The 23070-nt window shown below is 44.8% G+C and overlaps 1 protein-coding gene across 1 annotated transcript; it reads right to left on the bottom strand.

Annotated features, from left to right (window-relative positions):
* Positions 1-12845: 12845 nt before the first annotated feature.
* On the bottom strand, positions 12846-16272 carry LOC120837671 (amine oxidase [flavin-containing] A-like; the record flags this gene model as incomplete). The annotated part of the gene is made up of 4 exons (XM_040207196.1): positions 12846-12950; positions 13431-13541; positions 14061-14198; positions 16175-16272. Coding segments are annotated over 4 exons (452 nt in total), but the record flags the coding sequence as incomplete, so codon positions are not given.
* Between the last annotated feature and the right edge of the window lie 6798 nt (positions 16273-23070).

Genomic DNA, 23070 nt, shown 5'->3' with positions numbered 1-23070 from the left:
TCTACATTTTCAATGGAGCGCTCTCCCAAATGAGCTAACCAGAAATTAGACGTCAGTAGAGCAGACGGGTTATATCGCCTGCCACCACTCTAACACGAACAAGGGTGAACGGCTTGCATTTTAAGGTTATCATGATAATGCAATTAATGCAAAGATGCAAGCGAGCTGGACGAGAATGACGATAATAATCCCTGGAGAAGGGGAACAAGGGGGAAAAAGGACACACACTAATCTCCAAACACAGGTAGATCTTCATTCCTCGGGGAGCCGGGACAAACGTGAAATCTTCCCAGGCTTACTAGTCTTTTCAAAATAAAGCTATTCCCTGTTTCACATTAAGTCCGATCGCAGTCGACGTTAGCCAACGTTACTAGAACAACTCAGTTAGGAAACTGCCAATGAGCCTGCTTTAAAAAAAGTGGCTTCGATCCGTACTCGAGAACCGAACTAATAGATATCGCAACGCTGCCATTTCTCCCGTAGCGGCCACTCCTGGAACTACACGTCTGCACGTATGGCCTCCGAGATCCTGAAGCGCGCGAAGGCGCGCGCGCTTCGGGAGGGCATGCCGTAGCCATGCTGCACGTATCGGTTCATGTCGAGTCGCGCAAGGGCCTGTGGCGCCATCTCGCAGTGCCATTTCGCAGTAACATTATAAATGAACTTTCATGTTTTGAGTAGTCGCTAAAGGGTGGCTCTGTTATCGTATTTAGTTTGGTCCCTGTGGATGCGAGCGGTCCGGGCTTCGAGGGTGAGTTTCCCAACTGAGTGTTTTAGTAACGTTGACGTTAGGCGATCGTCGTCTGTGCGCGTTTTCGATCCCCAGCTAAACCAATCACGCAGAGAAAAAAAAGATCACGGGGCATTCACTGTGCGTGATTGGTTCGGCTGGGGAATAGCAAGCGCCCAAAGACGACGGGCGCCGTAATGATGCGATTCTGGTGCAGCTTGATTGGATCTATCGGGTCGTCGTCCGCTACGCTCGGATTTTTAATGGAAGTACGTCGTCAAAAGTCTCGGAGAGTAAAGAACGCATAGGCGTCGCTGTCACCGCGGCTTCCCAACATATGTGGCACGCTTGAGTTCCTGTCGACTAAACCCGTTTTAACCTCAAGAAAAAAAGTAAGCTTTGCGCATTGTTCATGCGGTGCGCAATGTATAGTTATTACAAGATTTGGTTGACGAAGGAAGAAGTGATGCTTTTGGGCGTTTCAAGCGTAGGTCTCGGTAAGATAACATATTGATCTATTCTAAAAAGTCCTTACATATATCTTAATCCTCCACAAAAGGGAACAATTAGTAATGTTCCGCAAAAAGCGGGACTTTTTTTTTGTTTTTTTTTTTGCGGTTCTTGAAGTGAAAACTGGTGAGCGCTGGCTGCACTGCAACTGCACATGGCCACGTTCACCTACGCTGTTATGTCACCACTATAGGATCGCGGCGGACAACGGGTGTGACGTAATAATATTAATAATTAATAAATAAATAAACCTTTATTTCCATTTATATAAAAAAATGGCAAAGCAAAACGGGAAAAAAAAAAGCTTCAAGGAGAAGTTTGACTCGCACTCAGCCCCATCGGCAGCCATTGAACGACAGTTTTCGGGCATTGAAAACAAAGAACAATCGTAAACGGAAGATTATATATTAACAAAGTGAATGGCAGATACGAGACACGTAAAATTATAATACGTAAAAAGATGCTGCGCAACTCTTTAACGAAACATTGTTTCTAAATTTCTGTTTTTTTTTTTGCTCCAAAGTTGTTTAGAGACTTAGGATATAAATACCAAAGCATTTGCTGCCCATAACTTGATCATAATTTGATGTGGGAACCTTCCAAATATTCATTTGACGGGTCAAGAAAACCGTTCGTTTTATTTTCTCTCTCTCTCTTTCTCTCTCTCTCTAATGCAGCCATCTCGTTTAAAAGAACACGTCCTCGTTTTGTTTTCATTCTTAATGGTGATTAGAAGTATGCAATCAGACAGGTCATGAATTTTTAACATCTGAAAGTTACTAGACATGGTCTCAGGATGAGAGTCATCTCATAAGGTGCATTAAAAATAACTGAAAAAATAAAAATATTTAAAAACATTTTTTCAGCAGGTAAGTTTTGATTAGGTTGGGTGCCGTGGTTATGTTCCAGACAAGGTTGCAGTACCTCAGTGGCGAATAAAACGAAGCATTGTAAAGAATCATTCTAACGCGAACTGGTAGAATTTGGCTGTGGCGGTATGGTAAACCAACAACACATGACAATCTGGAAACCAAATGATTTACATGGCTATCCCAAGACATATTTTCCGAAAAAGAGACACCAACTGTTCTAAAATTATCCACGATCTCTATTGGACTTGAGCCAAATGCCATAAGCATAGATTTTTCTTTATTTTTCGGACGAAAAAACCCTAGCCAAGCCGCCAACCTTGACAAAGTAAAATTAGCAGCATCCACACGTTCATCCCCACATGGCGATTGCGGGGACACATAAGGACGCGGTAGATAGAACGGTCGGAATCTCAATCCGGACACCATGACAGAGTACTCACCCGATACGTGTAGTGGCAGTTGGCGACGGTTACGCTAACTCCATCCTTGTCCTGCGCCAAGCCACAGACTTTGACGCCGAAGTGTATGCTATCTGTATACGAGGGAAGTGAAGAAAGATACATCTGAAATAATGGCGCATACCGGGATTATACTGGCTCGAGATAGCGATCTCTGCTTTAGAGCTGAAGCCCCAATCGCTTGTCCATGTCAGATGACCCAGAAGTCATGTTTCTTCTAGTCTAGTCAACGGGGTGTGTCTTTTGAGGTCCTCGCTGTACTTACTGCGTTGCTTACAACGAACATCATTTGCAGATTCCAAGTGTGATTTCCAGTTGTTAAGTCTTATTAGAAAGACATCAGTTTATACTGCTTCCCAAAAATTGCTGGATATCGCCACCTTGTAGCTGAATGTGATCATTAGATTGGTGGTCTTCAATAGGTTCAATTGGTTGGGAAAATCACATGGAGCACATTTAGCTATCTATACGTGTCTAGCATGTGGACATGAACGTAAAGCTTACAAAAATTACATTCAGTATTTCAACCAAAACTTTAATCTTATTTCTTTAATCATCACCGTCATACCTCGACGCCCTAGCATGTGTTTTATTTATTTCTTTTCATCTTATCAATATTAATCATTTTGTTAATCGTCTTTTCCTCCCTTTTTCCCCACCCTTAAAGGGACACTGACAGGGTATTTATGCTCGCCGAGGATTTTAGTTGTACGTGACATATGAGAGCTCAACTACCCAGAACAGAATTTGCGGCTCGAAATTCGGTTTCTTTCCGCCCGAAAACCGCTGATCAAGAACTGGCCGGTTCGAGTCTCGCTCACTCTCTTTTCCGCGGTCACGGGCCGTTTTCTAAGGTATCGATGCGACCACCAAATTTACTCAAAGTCGTGGGTCACTGAGCGCACACACTCAATATTAAAAATAGAAAAAAATATGAAACCCATTTTTTTGTGGCTTCTAAAAAGCTGCAATTACGTTGATTGACAAAAAAAAAAAGTTCCACAGACAACCGGAAGCATTCTGTGCGTTCGTCGTTTCGCGTATCGTGGGACTCGCGGGGACGGCGACGGCAGCGGACGACGGGCGTGGGACCTCTATTTCAGAACTGTCGTTCGCGGTACCGGCGAATTCTGCCTATCGTTAAAAGAGAAATTTGGGACTGATCAAAAGAATTGGTATTCATCCCGTACGACACGCCCGACCACCAAGCCGATTTGCACGAAGACGTCGCCGAGCCGTGGCTCCCTCCTCGTGGCTGAAGACATCGCTCGCTGAAACGTCAAGCACGACGTGTCTACTTCGAGGTGAATATGCACGCGTACGATTTCTTTACTAGGTGCGAATGTCTCCAAAGCGTGGTGCTTCCCGACTTCGACCCGGGAGTGCTTTTGCTAGAGAAAAATCGACAGCAAACTTTCCAACTTACAGTTTACCGGCTGAATTATTACTAAGGAAAGAGATCCACTAGAAAAGCGATGCCCCAGTAGCTCAAAGGGAAAGACGTCCGCTTCACACGCGGTAGGACCGGGTTCGATCCAGGCATGTACAAGTTACTCAAAAAAAGTAATTAAGTTAAGTTACTGAGTATTGACGTCAAAAGTAATTTGAGTAGAGTAGAAATTACTCAAATAGAAAGTAATTGAGAAAATTACTAATTACCGTAAAAAAGTAGCGAATTACGTTTTAAGTTACTTTTATATGTTTTTTTTATGGCAAAAAGAAAGTTCAGAGGTTTTGATCCGTTAGCGAAATTGTGTTAGCCAAATATGAATCGGCTCGTTTTTTTCACAGAAATGCTTTAATAGCTGGTTCTGTTTCTGCGTGCCTAATTGTTTTGCACTTTCTAGTTTGTTTGGCCAATGATGTACTGCGAATGCATCATTTCTACTTTAAGGTTCAGCACTGTCTGAGCTTGGGTTTTTAGACAGTGCTTGCGTGTTTACAGTGTTGCGTAAAGTACATCTAAAAAAATACTTGAAGTAAAGTACAAAGTAAATGATGGCCTGTTATGTACTTCAAGTAAAGTAGTAAGTACATCGGGTGCAATCTAGTTGAAGCAACATATATAAATACAATACATTTTAAGGTAAAGTACAAGCACTTTTAACTCAATCTTTCATGATGCTTTTTCATTCCTTATACAGTGTTTTTTGAACTGGTATGCATTGCTCCAGGGGTAATTGGAGGTGCATCGGTTTTTTTACGGAAATGGCAGCAAATATTGTATAAGGTCAAGTCGCCACAGAGTAGTTGTTTTACTCTCGCTGACGAGCTTTTTGACACAATCAACTTATAAGGCACTTATTTCCATCGGTCTTACAGCCGCCATTACTTCACTCAGAGAAATGACGAGATGACGTCTCGATAGAGCGCGTTTTCACACGACGATACCGCCATTTTTTGTTTTCTTATTCGGGGAATGTATATTGAAGTCGGGAGTTTTTCTCGGAAAATACAAGAACATGCTCAAAGAATTTACTTCAAGTAAGGTACAAGTTTTTCTAAACAGTAGTACCTTAAGTACCATCTACATAGAGTACTTCCCAACACTGCTTGTTTATTATTTTTTATATAAAAACGCTGGGAAAATTACTACAGGTTTCTCGAACGACCTTTGAATCTTTGAAGATCTGCATATTCTGAGTTTTGGGAGGAAAGGCAACGCAAAAAGGTAATCATTGCGTTGCCCTTTAGCACGCGATTCTTCGAGTACAGCACAAACTACGGGAGCACCAGATGAGTTTCGAGCAGGTGCTGCAATTTTTGCCTCCTTTGAGTGAGGATGCAGTGTGTGCACCTCCTGTAGTGGGCGAGGGTTCCTACGTTTGGGAGAAGTGGAGACCAGCCGTTACTTCAAATGGGTCAAGTCTCCTCGAGCTTCGGGACACAGAGAAACGCCAGTCTTCGGCGCTAATCCCGCCTTTACTCGGCCTCTCTTGCATCGTGTCTGTTCGTTCCCCGCGCCTCGTAGCAGTGTTGTTGCAGTGTGTGTGTGTGTGTGGGGGGGGGGGGGGGGGGGCTTGTGAAAATTTTGGGGGGCTTCGGTCTCTCCAAACCATTTTCTCCCCCCTCCCTTCCTACGCTACATGCTTCCCCCTCTTTGCAAATATCAGCTGATCTTCCAACATCTTATCTCCATTGTGCAGGAATGTTTTTGATAGGCAAAACAACCACTAGAATTCGAAAGTAATTTGTAACTTGAGTAGAAGTTACTCAAGAAAGTAATTAAAGTAAACTACTAATTACCGAAATAAAAATGTAATTGACAGTTACTAAACTACCCTGAAAAGTAGTTAAACTACAGTAACTTGAGTAGAGTAGTTGAACTAGGTACAAGTCTGGTTCGATCCCCCGTGAAACTTTTTTTTTTTTCTAACATTTTCCGATGTTTACATATCTTTTTCTTTTTTTTTACAATCATCACTGAAGAAACAAACAAATGTTGTGGACGATACTTCGCTGAATTAAATGGTATGGGATTTCCGTTTTGACACCTGCGAACTCAATGTAATCACTTTCCACAAAATGCAAGGAGCATATAAATCAGGTAGCGTCCGCTTTCCGAGGTGCCCGTATATGTTCTACAGGAATTGCAGCCAGCCATTGGTCCCGATCCCGTTGATCTTTTCGGAAACTCTGTCGCACAATGCCACTTTTTTTCGGATGCAAGACATATGAGCCAGCTCTTCACGCAACATCTTGGGTGTATTCTTTTTGGAGCCGATCATGGAAATTCACGACGGGCACTCACTACTCATCTCCAACTCCTCAATGTACAAAACAACTCATCTTGGAGTACAGAACAACAAGCGGAACAAACATAACTGCAAAAGAATCGCACGCCGCATGTCGTGTCGTCTGCTACGGAGAGGAGAAAAAAAAATGCACGGTCGGGTGTAGCAACGTGACTTCCGCCACTCACTCTCTTCTCTCCACTTCTCCGACCTCCGTCGAGTTTCGGTTTCGGTTTCGAGCAGTTGCGTCTTTTGGCTTTATTAAAAAAATACGCTACTTTGTTGCAAAATATTAATTGGGTAGTCCTCCGACACCATAATGAAACGCCTGGCAAAAAATAATAAAAAATTTTGGGGGGTGTCAGTGTCCCTTTAAATGGAGACGCGCTTGTTAGTTAGAGCCTACGTTTCAAACAACTCTTTCATATTAATAATAATAATAACAAAATGTGTCTTTCTCTCTGGCTAGAATAAAGAAAATTCTCGTTTTTATTTGTTTACGCATTGCAGCTATAGCTTTATAAAAAGACAGTAATAGATACAGCACCTTTTAGGAATTGGTGTAGTTTTTCGCTGACGCTCATTGCTCCAGTAAGAAACTTTTTCTCCTAGAAAAGACAAAACAAAACATAACTTCTGCTTTTGTGCTTCGGTAAAAAAAAAAAAGAAAGACGTTTACAATTATCTGTAATGCCGAATTAGAGCGCAGCTCTTGAGGAGGAGGAGGGGAGGGTGCGGAGTAGGGTGACCACCTTCCTGCTAGCGAAATGCGGGACACGCGAAGCGGGAAGGGGGGGGGGGGGGGTTAGAGGAAATTTATTAACACACACCACAAACCGATCGGCTCTGTTAACACATTTAATAGCCTGTGCTGTTTATACACCGGCTAATAGACCCTTTCCGAAATTCAGTGCCATCTGGTGGTTCATAAAGCAGTTTAGGTTTTGCCATATCAATGGCGGAGTTGAACTTGTATCGGCACCGCCACTTTCGCAAGTCAACGGCACGCGAGGAATTGTTCAGTGTGAGTTCTTTCTCGATCACTTTCAGTTCGATGGTGACCAAGAACCTGCATTCAGAACAAAGCTCTAACCCACTCAGATGCCTCGAGAAAATTCTATGCACCAAAGTGCTTTAAAGCCGATTGTGTGCCTCCCACAGATTGACTGAATCTGAGTTATTAGAAATAAACGCTTACGTAGCTCTTCCGTTCCATTCCTACGTCGCGTCGTGCTGACCCCCCAATATACAGGCCTCGCATCCTCCGCTTAGGAGTATCTTCAACGTCTTCCTTTATCAGTCACTAGAAGGCCGCCATTGGTATGGCACAGATGCCGTTCCACAGATGATGATAGTGATCAAAGTGGCCAGACTGAATTTCGGAAAGGGTCTATTGTATTGCAGCAATTAAGCTCAATTAATTTTCACTACGAGTGATATATATTTTAATGCCAAATGTGCTATTAAATGTGTCGAAGTTGAAAGCATAAAACTCGACTGTAGCAGAACTCAATGCATCAGATGGAAATAAGAAACAGTAAATCTCTTTCGGGCTATTTTTACCTGTCAATGCTTACTTTTATAAGCATTGTCCTACACAAATATTTAACATTATGTCCTTTTACGATTGTTGCGAGTTGCAGGCTTTTGCCTTGTGTGGTTGTGTTTACTAAAACAAAGATCCACAGCAACCCTTTCGCATTGACAGAGGGATATGAAAATAATTACAATATTTTATCCCTTTGTTGCATACTTCAAAAGCGTTCAAGCAAATCATAAAATTTTGCATCTTTTAACTATCGGTATTGAGTTGAGACCCAGGATTTTTCTTCTTAGCTTTCAGAACTGTAGTTTATTAATTACAGAATGTCCACTACAGTGGAGAGCATGCACTGGGGGCATAAGATTCCTTTCGTCCCATTTCCATAACTTTGGCTTTTTTTATTTTTTAACTCGATGTCTTTTTTTTTTGTGGTGGAGCCTGGGGTCCCGTTTCGCGATCCTCTTCATCACTGTCATCACTTTGGCTGGCATCTTCCCAGCAATCATCACACCTGCCTTGATCATCTTCTATGGCACAATCGATGTAATCGTCCTCGCTCTTTAAAAGATCATCACTTCCTGACGGCAGTCCGTCTTCAAGTAGGACACTGATTTCTGAGTCAGATAGTGGAATATCTTATAAAGCATCGATGTCTGCTTCTCTCAAGGGTGATTTGGTAGCATATCATTTGTCTCTAAAACAAAAAAATATAAAAATATAGTGTTTTTTTCTTAAAATGTGTAGAACTATGGCACATTATTCATTACAACAGAAAATTGGACCATTCCAGTATATTTACAGCGCTGCTGACCAAATACAATTTGTGCATAGCTCATGGCCCCGTAATGCTGCTGTTCATGGTGTCCACCAGAGTGGACAAGTCACAAATAGATCACTACTGAACAATGAAGACTCTTTGGATACTCATATTTATAAAGATTACACCTCAAGACTTACTCTAAGGCATGAAAACGCTTAACAAAGGAGTACTATGTTTTTGCAACAGTTTACGACGCTTTTGCGAGCATGCTCGTGCTTTACCTGGGAATTGTGGAAGCTGCCATCTTGGATGCTGAACATGCCAACACCAGTGAAATTGTGGCGCCATCTATGAGTGGCAATCGAAAACACATATGTCCACTGAAGTGGACACCATGCGTACGGACGGTTATGTCGCCTGGCAATTTATTTAAGAAATAAATAACTTTGTCCACTGTAGTGTCCAAGATGCAACAAAGGGTTATATGGAAACTTTTGGTGAGCAGATTTTCTTAGAATATTGTGCCACCAAGGGGAGAGGCACAACGGAGCATGCGCGTCGGATTTTCTGCAAAAGTGACGGTAGCTTCCCTCAATGCTTGGATAAAAAATGTTGTACCATTGTGATTCACACGATTACCAGCGACCTCTGCGCTCCTCCTGCCCCGTTGTTCGGCAGCGCGATGAGTTGCAGAGTGAATTTTACTGCAGTATAAAATGCGGGACATTTTGAAGATTTGGGAATTTCTTGCGGGACGCAGGACATGAGCTCTCAATGCGGGACAGTCCCGCGAGTCGCGGGACGGGTGGTCACCCTAGTGCGGAGGGGAGGGTTTCCCCTTTGTACCTCCCTCTCCCCCTCCTCAGCGGGGAAATTTAGCGGGAAAATTTTCCCGCCAAATTTAGCAGAAAAAGTTTTCCGGGTTGAGTGGCGTCACGTGTGACGTCACGTGACGCCGTACGTCCCGTGTTTCCTATAATGAAGTCACGTGACGTCACGTCTGTCGTCACGAGGGTAACGTCGTGACAGATTGACAGATAAGCCAATACCGCAATTTTTCAATTTTTTAATTTCTTTTAGATTTTTTTAAAAACTTCTTTCTTTTTCTCTAATTTTGTTCATAATTGTCTTTTATTTTCTTTCTCTAGTCTCAATTCCCCAGTCCTGTTTTTCTTTATAGATTTTCACTAAAAGATATATATATATATATATCAGGGATGGGCAGTATTTGGAATACGTATTTCAATTATTTTGTGTATTTTGTTTTTGTATTTAATTACAAATTGGGTAATGTATTTACGTGTTTATTTAAATACTAAAACATGGGTATTTCACATACAACTGTAATTAAATACAATTTTGTGGGCGAAAATACATCCCTCAAATTTATTGTCACGACTCATTTTGCTTATCCTAAGATGTATCCAGAGCAGGAAGAAAACTACGTTCTGCACCGAATGCAATGTCTCTCAATCAAGCACAAGCGTTTAGTGACTTTGTGATTTCGATGCTAGTCCAGGGCAAGAATAGTGACGAAATCGACGTTCACAGGCAGACTGGCTAAATAAGTGCCTGTGACAACTTGTGATGCTTTCCAGCCTGATTTCCATCTATATTTTTGCCTCGAACATTCTAAATGCGCGGGTCATCCAGATTTTCGTAACTGGTGCGAATTGCAACAATAAAAAAATTTCTAGCTAGTGATGCGCGTCTTGGTCGTCTCGGATCTTTGTTGGTCTATACCAAAATGTAATCGACAAAAAAAGCTGCTTGAAGCTCTGTACTTTTTTCACCTATTACGTCCAAGCTGATTACATTTTTTTGTGATTATATTTCTATTACGTTGCTAGAGCCTCGCACACTAACTCCCGAGTGTGCGATGCAAAAATAAAATGAGATACCCAAAAACCCGTTGCAGGTGCCCTGAAGTCGCTGACGCAAATTTTGAGGAATGTATTTGGAAAAGTATTTGGAGGAGACCAAATACATTTGGTTGTATTTGTATCTTGTACTTGAATACTTTTTTGGAAGTGTAATTAGATTTGTAATTAAATACAGTTTTGACGAAGTATTTTGTATTTGTATTTCGATACATATTTGCATGTATTTTGCCCATCCCTGATATATATATTTGCCTCGAACATTCTAAATGCGCGGGTCATCCAGATTTTCGTAACTGGTGCGAATTGCAACAATAAAAAAATTTCTAGCTAGTGATGGTGATATATATATATATATATATATATATATGTAGTCCTTTTTTAGTTTCTTTATCTAACAGAAACTAAGCGCACATGAGGCTCCCTGACAGAAACCTTCCTCTTCCTTTTCTATCACAAAAAAAAAAAAACAAAAAAACTCCAAATTCGTTCTCCTCTTTCACATTAACAAAAAAAAAAAAAAAAAAAAAAAGCCGGTTGATAGTAGCGTTTGTCCTGTCCTGTTCTTCTACTTGTCCGTGTCTTTTGCGCTCTTGTCTTCTATAATGCATTACCAACTCGCCCAGCAGTTAATTCGGATGCGTAATGTCCTATTGCAAGTGAATACGAACTCGAAAGAAGCTAACACTAGAAAAGTAATGTTCTATTAAAAGAAAACTTTTTTTACTATATTGCGGGCTTTACACAATACAACGTTGTTAATTAAACTGTACTTTAAACTTACCATAATTCTTCCGCATTGTTTTAATTGATCGGATGAATCGATCAATCAATCTGTCACGTTTAAAAAAATACATCGAATTATTAGGCACTATTGTATAGCTTTAATAATATAACAATTTAATAGGATTTAAATCAAATAAATCTGATTAATTGAATAATAAAAATATCACGATTGTTTTTCCCTTTGGTTCGGTAATTATCATCTTTAATCCAAATCAACGTGCACTAGCTTCGGCTACTGTCTTTGCGTATATACGACTGCAGGGTGATTGTGCTCTGACCAATAGTTGGTGACATTTTAAGAGTCCCATGGGAAGCTTCTCGCACCCCTTTCCACCGTCTCCCTCGACACTTCAGTGCGGCATAAAGGTAATAACGATTAGCCGCCACTATATACACGTTTGCAAGTCCGGCTTCAGGGAGCTGCCATCTTGCCTGTCTGGGGTGCGCTTGGACCAGTCATAATCCGATTACGAAGCCTTGCTAAGGCGTCGTAATCGGATTATGGCCTCTCCCGAGAGCGCACCCCACTGAGGAAGATGGCGGCGCCCTGAGACCGGACTTGCAAACGTGTATAGAGGCGAAGTACTCCGTAGACTTGTCTTCACTCATCGCAAATGCCGGCGGCGATGGTCTACCTGAGCGCCGCCGTCAATGCTGCAAATCCTCCGGACTCCTCCGCAGCACTTGATGCTCCAGAGCGCCCAGAGGAGGGAGATCTCATAAGGTTCGCAGGCAAACTCGGCTCGAGCCACAGCCACGAGGAACCTTAATCCGCGCCTGCGAGTGACGGCGCTTTGATGAGTTCACAGCGTACGGCCGTGCGGTGTACGTGAGAATCAACGGCAACTTGAGAACGATACCGTGACAGAATGAGAACGGCAGGCAGGTCTTTCAGTCGTCCCACTTCTAGCGCGAGCTTCCTAGCTTGGGTCGCTCCTCTGTACTCACAAAGCCTGGAAGTCCCACGACGCAGCCATAGAGTGCCCGGTCACAGATTTGGAGCGTGAGGGTCTGGTAGCACAGAGCATCAAAGAGCCATTTCTCGGGGAACCTGGACGTCAGCGCACACCGTCTGCAGCGGCGAGGGCCCGAAACACACTTGTTCGTTCGGGAGAAGTGTGTTTCGGCGTCTCGCCGCAGCGGGGCGCCAGTCACGTGGCTCTCCTCATCGGATATGTCTGCCGCCCCACCTTTTCCATTTCGGCGATCGCTCTTCGTGTCGATCTGCCAGGCTTTGTCAGTATAAAGGAGACTATGCTTGGGTAATACTTCGGCGTTTCGTGAGCTTCGAGCGTGGGCGTGCAGTCAAAACACGGCGGAAGGCGACGAGTGCGTGCTGGAGCTTGGGGATCCGAAAGAGGCGCCCTGCCGCTTTCATCCAGTCAGTAATTACAAAAAAGGAGGGCCCTCTCCTGCGTAAAACTTGAGAACAACGTTGTACGTACGCGGGAAATAAACGGTGTTTACTTGACATAAATTTAGATTACGCCAATCAGTCGACAAGCGAGTAGAACTTTAGAGTAAACGGACGTATAGTTAATGGAGAACTAGAGATCATTGTATAGTATATCTCTATATATCGTACTTTGTCCAAGTTTTTTGTTCATAGAACACCTGCAGGGTGAGGCTGTCCCATTCTTGAGCATGTCTGCAGTTCCAAGGGTCGACGCACGGGATCTACAAAGAACGAGTCCGTTACCGATTGCGTCGCGTGGGGCAACAAAAAACATTTTTCATATTGTTATAGGTAACATGCGCGAGCATATAGTAGTCATGTATCCGGTTTGTGTCTTTCCTCGTTTGGATCAGTATGGCACTGATTTTTTTCAATCTTTCACCGAACTGCCCTCAGCCGGGTCTCTTTATCTTCTTGACTTGAGAGACTCACTTGGTTCTCTAATCGGGGGAGGGGGAAGGAAGAGAGAGGGGGGGGGGGGGGGTTGATTACATTTTTTTTTGCCTACACCACCGGTTTACGTTGCCCCTACTATCGTGCCCTCGCAATAAATTATGATAGAATTTTGCAGTCTCAAGTGCGAGAAGACAACACAAAAACTATCGGAAAATTCTTATTAACCATGAATAGTAAAGTGTTTCAGACAATCCACGTGGCGATACGAGATGCAAAGCGGAGACCTCTTGTAAGCGTTTGCGCACCTCTTTCATCATCGTTTCCATCTCGTGTACGACGAAGTTGATGTCAAACCAGGCGAGGGGACTTCGCCAGCCGAATGTCGGCCATGAACCGCTTAAAGAAAAAGCTCTTCCCTGAAGAGAAAGAAAAGAACGAAAATGCTTTTTGTACTAACGTATAAACGTTGTGAAATAAAATTACAATGTAGACAACAACTGGCACTTTAAAAACCACTCAGCGTAGTTTTTGTTTTCTTGTTTATGTGCCGCGTTTGCTCGTGCAGGAGGCAACAGCATCCACTTCCACGTAGATCTTGAGTGAAGAAGGGCAGCAGATGAGCAGACACAAGTAGCATTTGGACATGGGAACATCAAAGAAATACTTAACGAAATAACAGTGAGTGTGCAGGCCACCTGGTGATTATGAATCATAATATAACACCTGAGACTGTGGTGCTGGAAAATGAAGAAACATTCAAGTCGAAGAAAAGACAAGAGTAGGAGACGTTCTCCGACTATTTCTGTTGTATTGTAGTTTTCCCGCATCACACTCTCAAACGTTACTTTATATATATATATATATAAAGTTTACGCATTAAAAAAAAATATTTTTTTGTTTTTGTAAGCCAGATGTTTGGTTTTTTAAACGCTTACCTCGCTGAAGTGAATGCTTTTGAAATCGGAGAATACGCTGTACGTCTGGATACCCAGCTCGCGCGACAGTCTGAGGATATGGTTCTGCGTGGGACCCACGTACGAGCCCCCGAGGTCTACCCAACCCACAGCAGGGTCCTGCAACAAATAACAACAATAAGGACAACAACGGCAACGACAACGACAACAAGAACAACGACAACAACAACAAAAACAACGACAGCAATATCAACAACAACAAAAACGTCGAAAATGAGCCTGCTTTTGAAAATGGGCTAATTTTGCATTGCTCCCAATTGTCAGCAAATGATGACTCGTTAGTCAACGTTTGTTGAAAGCGCAGACCTAATAAGCCAGGCCCTCCCGGGTTTTTAAGTCGTCGGCGTCCATATCCTAAGAGGACGGAGAAAGGTCAGCCAAAAAGCTTGTCGGGGACGAACAAAAGCTTGCGTTTGGTATAAGTATAGAAATTACAGAGAAGATGCAAGCGAGCTGGTGAACTTTCAACATTGTAAAACCCGAGACGGAGGACAAAAGGAGAAGAAAAAAGGGGAGAACACAGACACAGGTCTCAAACTCAGCTGAACATTTATTCCCCCAGCCTCGCTTATGAGGACAACAAACCACCATTCCTCGGCGCATGACGTCACACTGTCAAACGCTCTCTCATCCACAGATCTCTGGACCAAACTAATGTCACATTCGTCTGGGGCGCGCACGGTACCGAGAAAATGCTGCCCCCGAGGCCACGCCACTGTGTAGGTGCACCACACGCCAGGCGAACGCGAAGCATCCCGCCGTGCGACGCGCTCGGTGCGGTCACTGCAAGGGCAAAACTTGAACGGGTGGACGGTAAAACATATATTCGCAAGAGTGGGCGGCGGCTCGTGCCATCTAGCGAGGAATGAAAGTAACAAATTGTCTTCCAAGTGCATTGTTCACGTATGTATTGTTGCAAAGAAAATTCGCCCGCCAACGTAAAAACAAAAACACACGGACTATGAAACAGCGTTTACAGATATGCGGTTTTATTGTCGGACTGGTGACAAGCAATAGGAACACGTCCGTTGTGAAAATCAACAGAGGCGAGGGTACGCAGGGGTTAAAAGAAAAACAAGAAGTTTAATTAGGCGATAAAAAGCCGCGCACGGCGACAACACGACAAAACCATCAGAACGAAATGCGAACACGCGTTACTCTAACAACACATTCACGAACCTTCGAGCAGCGGGGCCGCGACAAAAACAAGACAGCACTCAATCCCCCCCGACACAACGCAAAACAACTCACCGCTCGCGACACAAACTGCAGCCGGGAAACAAGTTCGCCGGTGCAAAGAAGACGAAAGTTCAGAAAAAGGAAAGTCCCCACTTCGGGACCCAAAGTCCAGAAAAAAGTTCAAACGAAGTCCGAAGACTCACCGACGTCTTCAATCCGACGAACGACGAAGGCTTCACGTGCCCGGCGTAGTGGACTGGTTGCTCGGCGGCCGACGCAACGGAGCACCGCACGCGCACAACACGCGCTTCCCGAAAAGGGAAAAACCGACGCCTGTCGTCACTGCTGGAATCGTAGCCCGAGCAGAGGGCTTGAGGGAAAGAGGATAGCAGCGCCGGCGACATCACGTTCTCTCGAGCTGCGGGCCGCCATGTTTCGCGAGACGAGGAAGACCGACGATGAGGCGAGAGAGAGAGAGGGGGTGCCGGAGGAAGGGGAGAGCGTTAACTCAAGGTCGCAGTGCGAGGACCTGCATGGTCTCCTTCCGACGGTGCAGCTGGTGCAGCGACGCACCGGTGCCGCGCGCCGCACGAAGTCCCGGGCGAACGTAGTGCAGCCGCACCGACACGACCGCGAACGTGACGCGTCCGTCGGTGCAGCGCGGTGCGGTACGGTGCGCCCCAGTGAATGTGACATAAGCCTATAATTTTAACTTCGAGGACGTCGCTGAAACGCGACAAAGCGTGTGACCTCCAGCGGCGGTACTTTCTACCCCCCCCCCCCCCCCCCCCCGCGCTCCTAATCCCCTATCTCTTCCAAAAAAAAAAAAAAAAAAAAAAGGAAGTTTACAACAAAAACATTTTTGAGGAACCTTTTTTTTTCTAAAGGTGCCGTACCTTTAGGATGCTGTGAGTTCGTCCCCCAACCCTCTCTCTCGCTTCCAAGACAAGAACGTCGATCCCTTTTTCTGTCAACAGCTTGGCGGCGGAGAGTCCTGCGCAAAAATCAATAAACGCGGTGGGTATTCCCAATTTCCTGTTTCCAAAAGATCGGAGAAATGGGTGAGCGAGGACGATAAATGATCGTGGTTACATCCGCACCGCTATATAATACACAATTCAAGAGACAGTCTGCAGAGACTTTCTGAGGCGTGTTTTCTTTCTTGTTGTACGACGGTACGGTCACGCATTGGTTGTACGTAGCGCAAGTTCGTCTGCTACTTTTGCGGGGATTATGGGGACGTCAGCACGCCGAGCTGATTGGAACTCTGATCGAAAGAGGGTGAATACACCTCGAGGCAACTTGTTTTAACGTCCACCCACTATCCTCTCATCAGAACCAATCGGAGCTCGGCGTTCTGACGTCACCATAATCCCCGCAAAAGTAGCAGACGAACTTGGGCTCCGCATAGATAAACTCTCGGAAGTTATGTCCGAATCATACATATACGCGTACAAAGCAAAACATGCGGTCGAACATGCTCGAGTCGTGCCCGCATGATTATGCGGAGAGCGAGTCGTCCGCTTGTTGCGGAGGATTGCGCTGACGTCAGAACAACACCGAGTTCTGATTGGAAGGATAGACATCAGTGCTACCTGCCTTGAGGTGTACCCACTATTTCTTCGCCAATAAGAGCTCGGCGTCGTTCTGACGTCACCGCAACTTGAGAAGCAGACGAACTTGCGGTTCGCATTCTGTCGTCGTGTCTGCAGCGAATACCGTACATATTTTTGGGTACGATGTAGGAGCGGTACCGCCGACATATTTGAAAGGAAAATGACACCGATGTTGGGTTTCTGCTAACAGTGTCGCGCACTGTATGCAGACAAATGATGACCAGCGCGACGACGAGGAACACACTCCCATTTCACAGATGTCGCGACATGATGGCTCTCGCGCGTCACGCCCTATAAATAGGCTGTTCTCTAAATGTCCCGTATCCATAACCTGAGAGGAAGAAAAATCCTAATTTGTTCTCCAAACTTGTGCTTAGAAAAAAAAAAAAAAATCTAATTTTTAAAACCTTATTTTGTAAAATACCAAAAAAAAAGAAGAAAAAAAAAACTAATTTTAAGTAAGCTCAAGGGTAAGTAGTTTTCGTTAAAACCCGACTACGCTCGATAAATAGTCGAATACATTAAAAAAAAAGGAGAAGAAGCTTGATTTTTTTTTGGTCATAGTTCAGGAACTAGGCGTACACAACATGGAATAAACATGCAGATGTTATATTTGTATTTGTTCAAACCGAGTTTCACGGAAAAAAAAATCAGTAGGTGCATGTATAACTCATAAACTAAACATTTAATGTATCGAACTCGTGCCGACAAACTAAAGGATAAAAGTACCACGCATCCTGCGCCGGCGACCTAAAGGAGACTGTCCCGAAACAGTTCAACAGTTAATTATCTTTATTTTAACGCCATCAGTTCAGGGATGGTCAAAACCAGAACACAGGATGACAGACGAGAACGAGCTCGAACATTCCAGAAGAGTACAGAACTATAGACGCTTTAAACACGCGCCAGAATGAGCCGCCATTGCCGACCTTCTCTTATCTTACCAAGACGCAGAGCAGTGGCGTCGGAACAAAGGGGGGGGGGCGCCCCCCCCCCCTTCTTGACAGTTCAGAAATTTAATGAAAACAATACGCGAAAGGGGGCGCAAAATCGACACACACACACACACACACACACACACACACACACACACACACACACACACACACACACACACACACACACACGCACACGCACACACACACACGCACACGCGCACACACGCGCACACACACACACACACACACACACACACACACACGCACACACACACACACACACACACACACACACACACGCACACACACACACACACACACACACACACACACACACACACACACACACACACACACACACACACACACACACACACACACACACACACCACCAGGACCACCCGTCGTCTCCCCCTCCCCATCTTCAGAAAAGTTCCGACGGTTTTGATCGAGCCACTGAAGCGGGCGTTCACAAGCCACCACAAAAGCCTATGCTTAGGAGAAGGGCGCAGTATAGCACCTAAAGTGGCAATAACCTGTCCCGCTGTGGCAATGATGAAGTGAAACAAACGAAGTAAGAGGAAACACAAACTGGAGGTTGGCGGCGCCCATATTTAGCTGCCTGAAAGCGTCTATAAAACAAGCATCCGGGCCGAGCAGGGTTCGAGCACCGTTCCTCCGCGTGGCAGCAGCATGAAGGCCCCTAGGCACAGTTGCGTTTGAGTGCGTTTGACGGCGTTGCGGCTGCGAGAACAGGGACATTCCTGCTTCTTATGTGCCAAGCTATGCCTTGAATTTGACTCCACGCTTCAAACGAAGCACAGATATGCCAGTGACTCGATTTAGTTTCTCGACGCAACGCAGTCAAACGCACTCAGACGCTGTCAAACGCAACTGTGCGTAGGGGCCTTTAGTGGCCGCCTCTGTACGCGGCGCGAGTGTCGAAGAAAAGGCCGATATTGGTCAGCAAATTATAAAATTATAATAGAAACAAGTACTAGCTTTGCGTTCACTGTGTGAGCGGACCGGGTTCGTGGAGCGCCCATCTTTCTTGCGATGTCCGTTGAGGAGAGCGTGGGGTATTTTGTGTTTTATTTTGGTTGTCCGTTTAGGAGAGCGTGTGCCATTATCAAAAAAGAATAGACCGATCTCACCATGCGTTCGGTGCATGCGTGACGCGGCCATAACTTTAGTTCGCAAAAGGCAGGTAGCAGTGCGCAAGACGGCTCGTGCCGCCACATGCTCTACAGCGCAGAGCTCCAGCGAGGTTGTCGCACGTGCAGAAAGACTAAAACTCCCTCGACGCATTGCGGCAGCGGTGGCGTAGTCAAACTGGCTGGTTAGATCGGTCTATTGATAACCGAATAAGAATAGACATTTGTACCTTTCTTTTTAAACTTGACTTGCGCGTATACGCCGATTTCAGGACAAGGGATTACACCAGATGTCTCCCCAAGATTTACAACCTAAATTTAATTTCACCATTCACCAATCACCCGTTGTAGCATAGGAGAGCGCTGAGCGAGGACACAGATCGCCCATATTCGCGTCTCCAGCTCGACGCTCGCCCTTCCGCGGCGGAAACGGGAAGCGCTCTAGTGAGGGTCCCCCGATTCTTCTGCTCAGCGGGCACGGCGGAACTGGTCGCGATCATGGCTCGCGAAATGTCATTTCCGAATGCAAACAACTCTTCACTGTCCCAACGTAGTGCTATAGCCGGTATGGGATTGTATCTCACTGGAGAGTTTTAGCATTGCGCATAAAAGGAAACAAGAGCGCTGTGCGTTCGCGTTAGAGTTGCGTGCCCCACGTTGCGCGTGCGCCTCATCTCCATGCGCCATCCAAGACCGCAATTTTGGGCTCCGCTCACGCGCAGTGTGGAACACGCAAAGTTAACGCAAACACACAGCACTTGCGTTCACTTGTAGACGCAGTACTAAAGCTCACTACTGTTTCACCGGCTTCCAACGCCAACGAAACGTGCTGTATGAGCAGACGCGCAAGCAGGTAGGCGTTCCTTCAAACTGAAAAGTCTGAGATTGGCAAAACGACGGAAAGTAAAAATGAAAGTAACTAAATGTTATAAAAAATCAATAATTAAAAAAAAAAGATTTTTTTTTTTTTGGGGGGGGGGGGGGGGGGGGGGCATTTGGTTTGGAAGGATATTGGCGGCGATTTTGGACATTTTGCCTATTGTCGAAAGTCGCGACTTTGATAGCAAAATATACTTTACCCACAATTAATGTAATTTTACATGGATTTCTCACATTAGCAAGAATGTTTTAATTGATTTTAGACTATTTTTATTTTATTAATTGGTAATTAAAATTGCTGCAATTGGCACCAATGATGAGAATTAGCACACTTTTGATTGTCATATTTGTTCGCGCGTTTGAAATTAGATCATAAGCAACAAAAATATATTAGAGCGTGAAAAATTAGGTATTAAAATATCTTAATTTGAATATTATTATTATTATTATTACAAATCGCGGCAATGTACGCCCCCAATTAACGCCAAGATCACGAAAATACGCCATTCAACCATAATAGTTTTTCCAGAAAGGTGTGATTTTGTTTTCTTTTTAGCACATGAAAAACTCTGACATCGTTATCAAGATAGACAAAAAGTCAAACGCTGGATGTAATATAAAGTCCTACGCGTCACGTGTTGCTATAAAAAGCACACACACACACCAGCTGCCTGACACGGATTCCGTCTTTGGGTTGTTGCATGAGAACAGCGTTTATTTGTACGTTTTGTGGACATATTGTAAAAATGGGAATTTTCTCTTATTCTTGTGCTGGGAATAATGTTAAACCAATTAATCATCTAAATACCCCAAAACCCATCAAAAGGCCCGTATAGTTCACTATTTCCCATGACAATCATCTGAGCGAGAAAAGGCTGCGAGAACGCACAAATATCAGCACTGATTTTTTCAACAACTACAACTAGCACCTGCATCGAACGTGTATGTCACAAATAAAGTTTCCGCGAACAACTTCTCTAACTAAATAACTACGATGTGAGACACATCTTGAGTTATGAAAGAATCCGAAATTAAGGCCTATAGCGAGAAATTAAATCCAAAATAGAGGTTAGTTTCGGTTTCTCTCCAGAATTAAAACGCTCATCCTTGCGTAAATATTACGCTAAACACCGTTCTTGTTTTCAGGGTAAAGAGGTGACCTGCGCTCATTACACCCTAGCTTCCTCGTATTACCTGAAATAATTTGTGTCGCTCAGTGAAGCCAGCACACTAGACAGGCTCAACAACGGCACGCATCTCCGACCCTCACTATAACCGACATTAAAAAAAAAAAAAGAGAGTTGGAGTCGCGAATACTGTTTGTCTGCGGCCAGATTTTGTTGTTGAACTGCGTACTAACAAACAGCTGAAGAAACACAGGACGTTGCCTGCTAGGTTTCTTGCTTCGTAATTCGTTCTTCGGCCTTCTTATAGGCTAATGCTGCGAGCTCGGTGGCTGCGAAGCGATAATAAAATGGTAAGAACGAAGGGCGAGGGTGAGATGGGCCGGGGAGGAGGAAGCAGACGGAACGCTAAAGAGAGAAGGAGGTTTCCCCCTCTCTTCTCCAGCGTTCCGTCAGCTTCCTCCTCCCCGGCCCGTCTTACCCTTGCCCTTCGTTCTTCGCGGTGGTGGCGCGTCGGACGCACTTCCGGTCCGGGGCTGTGGGCGGAAGTGCCCATTTGAGACGTGTATTCCTGCGTTGTTTTGAAAGGAACTAGACAAAAAATTTGCCTTCTCGTCAAAATGCTGCGACTGGGGCTGTACTAAGAGTATCGAGAAAGGTTTGTAGGTCAGGTTTCATGCGCTCGGTTCGTCCGAGAACGCGGATATGTCCAGTGAAAAGGGAAAACCAGACCCCGTCGGACCACGATTGCTTGGGCGTGAAGCATTTTGGGTTAAATTCACGGATACTACTGGCCATCAAACTTATTTGTTTTGTTCCAAAATGAACGCCGGAAAACCGTCAAGTTGTACGGACCACCTGCGAACTACGTTCAGAGCGTCTTCAAGTTCAAACGGTCGCCTAGTCGTTCGAACTGTCGTCTGCTCTTTCAAACGTTTCTGCTTGTCGTCTGCTCTTTTAGAGGACACCGGCCCGTAGACCAAACGTGGGCCCGGTACTTGCGATAAGAATTAAGTGCAGGCCTCAAAAGACTTAAAGGGGTTATGACACGCCAAAAATAAAATATTACATAACTATACTGCTAGGACCCATTGTATGTTCCTATAATCCTGCTAAATTTGTTTTGAAAAAGGCGCGATAATTTCGTGGATAAATCGATTTATATGCGGGCCCCTCGGAGGGGCAGATCCGGGCGGACCTGGAGGCTGATGACGTAGCCAGCCTCCAGCGTGGTGTCTACTTGCACGCACTCACAGACTCGGCTCTCTTGGCATATCAACTCTCAGCTTCCTCGTTTACCTTCCACGTTTCCAGCATCCGGTCTGTGACGATTACGTCTATGGCATCGATCGCCTTGTCGAAGTGTTCGGCATTGATCGCAGCAGCGATGAGAGTGATTGCTATCAAAAGATGTTGGAAGCTGTTCATTTTGACTGCGACCCGCTGGCGACGAGCTCCAGCGACGACGAGTTCGCCGTGGTCACCGTCGTCCGGGAATATCTCGCAGGCGCATGCAGGGTGGAAGGTCAACCGGCCGGGGGGCGAGAGCGAGAATAGCTTTCAGTTTACCGAACTGTTTGAGCGGTTTTGTTCGTACCGCGACGAGAAGAGCTTGGGCGATCATGGGGGCGCCTAGAATGAGAGAGTGATCATGGTCACGTGGTTTATGGACACCATGCTGTGACTAACTGGAGCAGTGTTGCCTGGTCGCCAGATGAAAATTATAAAAATTCGTAAATTGAATATTGCAATTATCAGAGCTCTAAAAATTGCGTAACTTGGTGTATATACTATGTAGCCTATGAGCATTCCATTTCAAGAATAATCTATCCGTTTAATTTTCGTGTCATAACCCCTTTAAGTTTGAAGGTTGGTAAGCAGGCTCGACGTAAACAGTAGATACAAGAAGATGTTGATCCTTGCTACCACTGGCCATCACCGACTCGTTATGCCTGATTCACTTGGTTAGATTCTGCTTGCGATTTTCAGTATCGACGTCGACCATCTCAGCTACGGTTCACGCTTTTGCAGTCCGAGCGACGTCGCTACTGAAAATTGCGAGCGAAATCTCATCATGTGAA

Source organism: Ixodes scapularis, unplaced genomic scaffold, assembly GCF_016920785.2.
Source record: "Ixodes scapularis isolate PalLabHiFi unplaced genomic scaffold, ASM1692078v2 PGA_scaffold1__304_contigs__length_218370807, whole genome shotgun sequence".
NCBI lineage: Eukaryota > Metazoa > Arthropoda > Arachnida > Ixodida > Ixodidae > Ixodes > Ixodes scapularis.
This window is presented reverse-complemented; position numbering and strand designations above follow the sequence as displayed.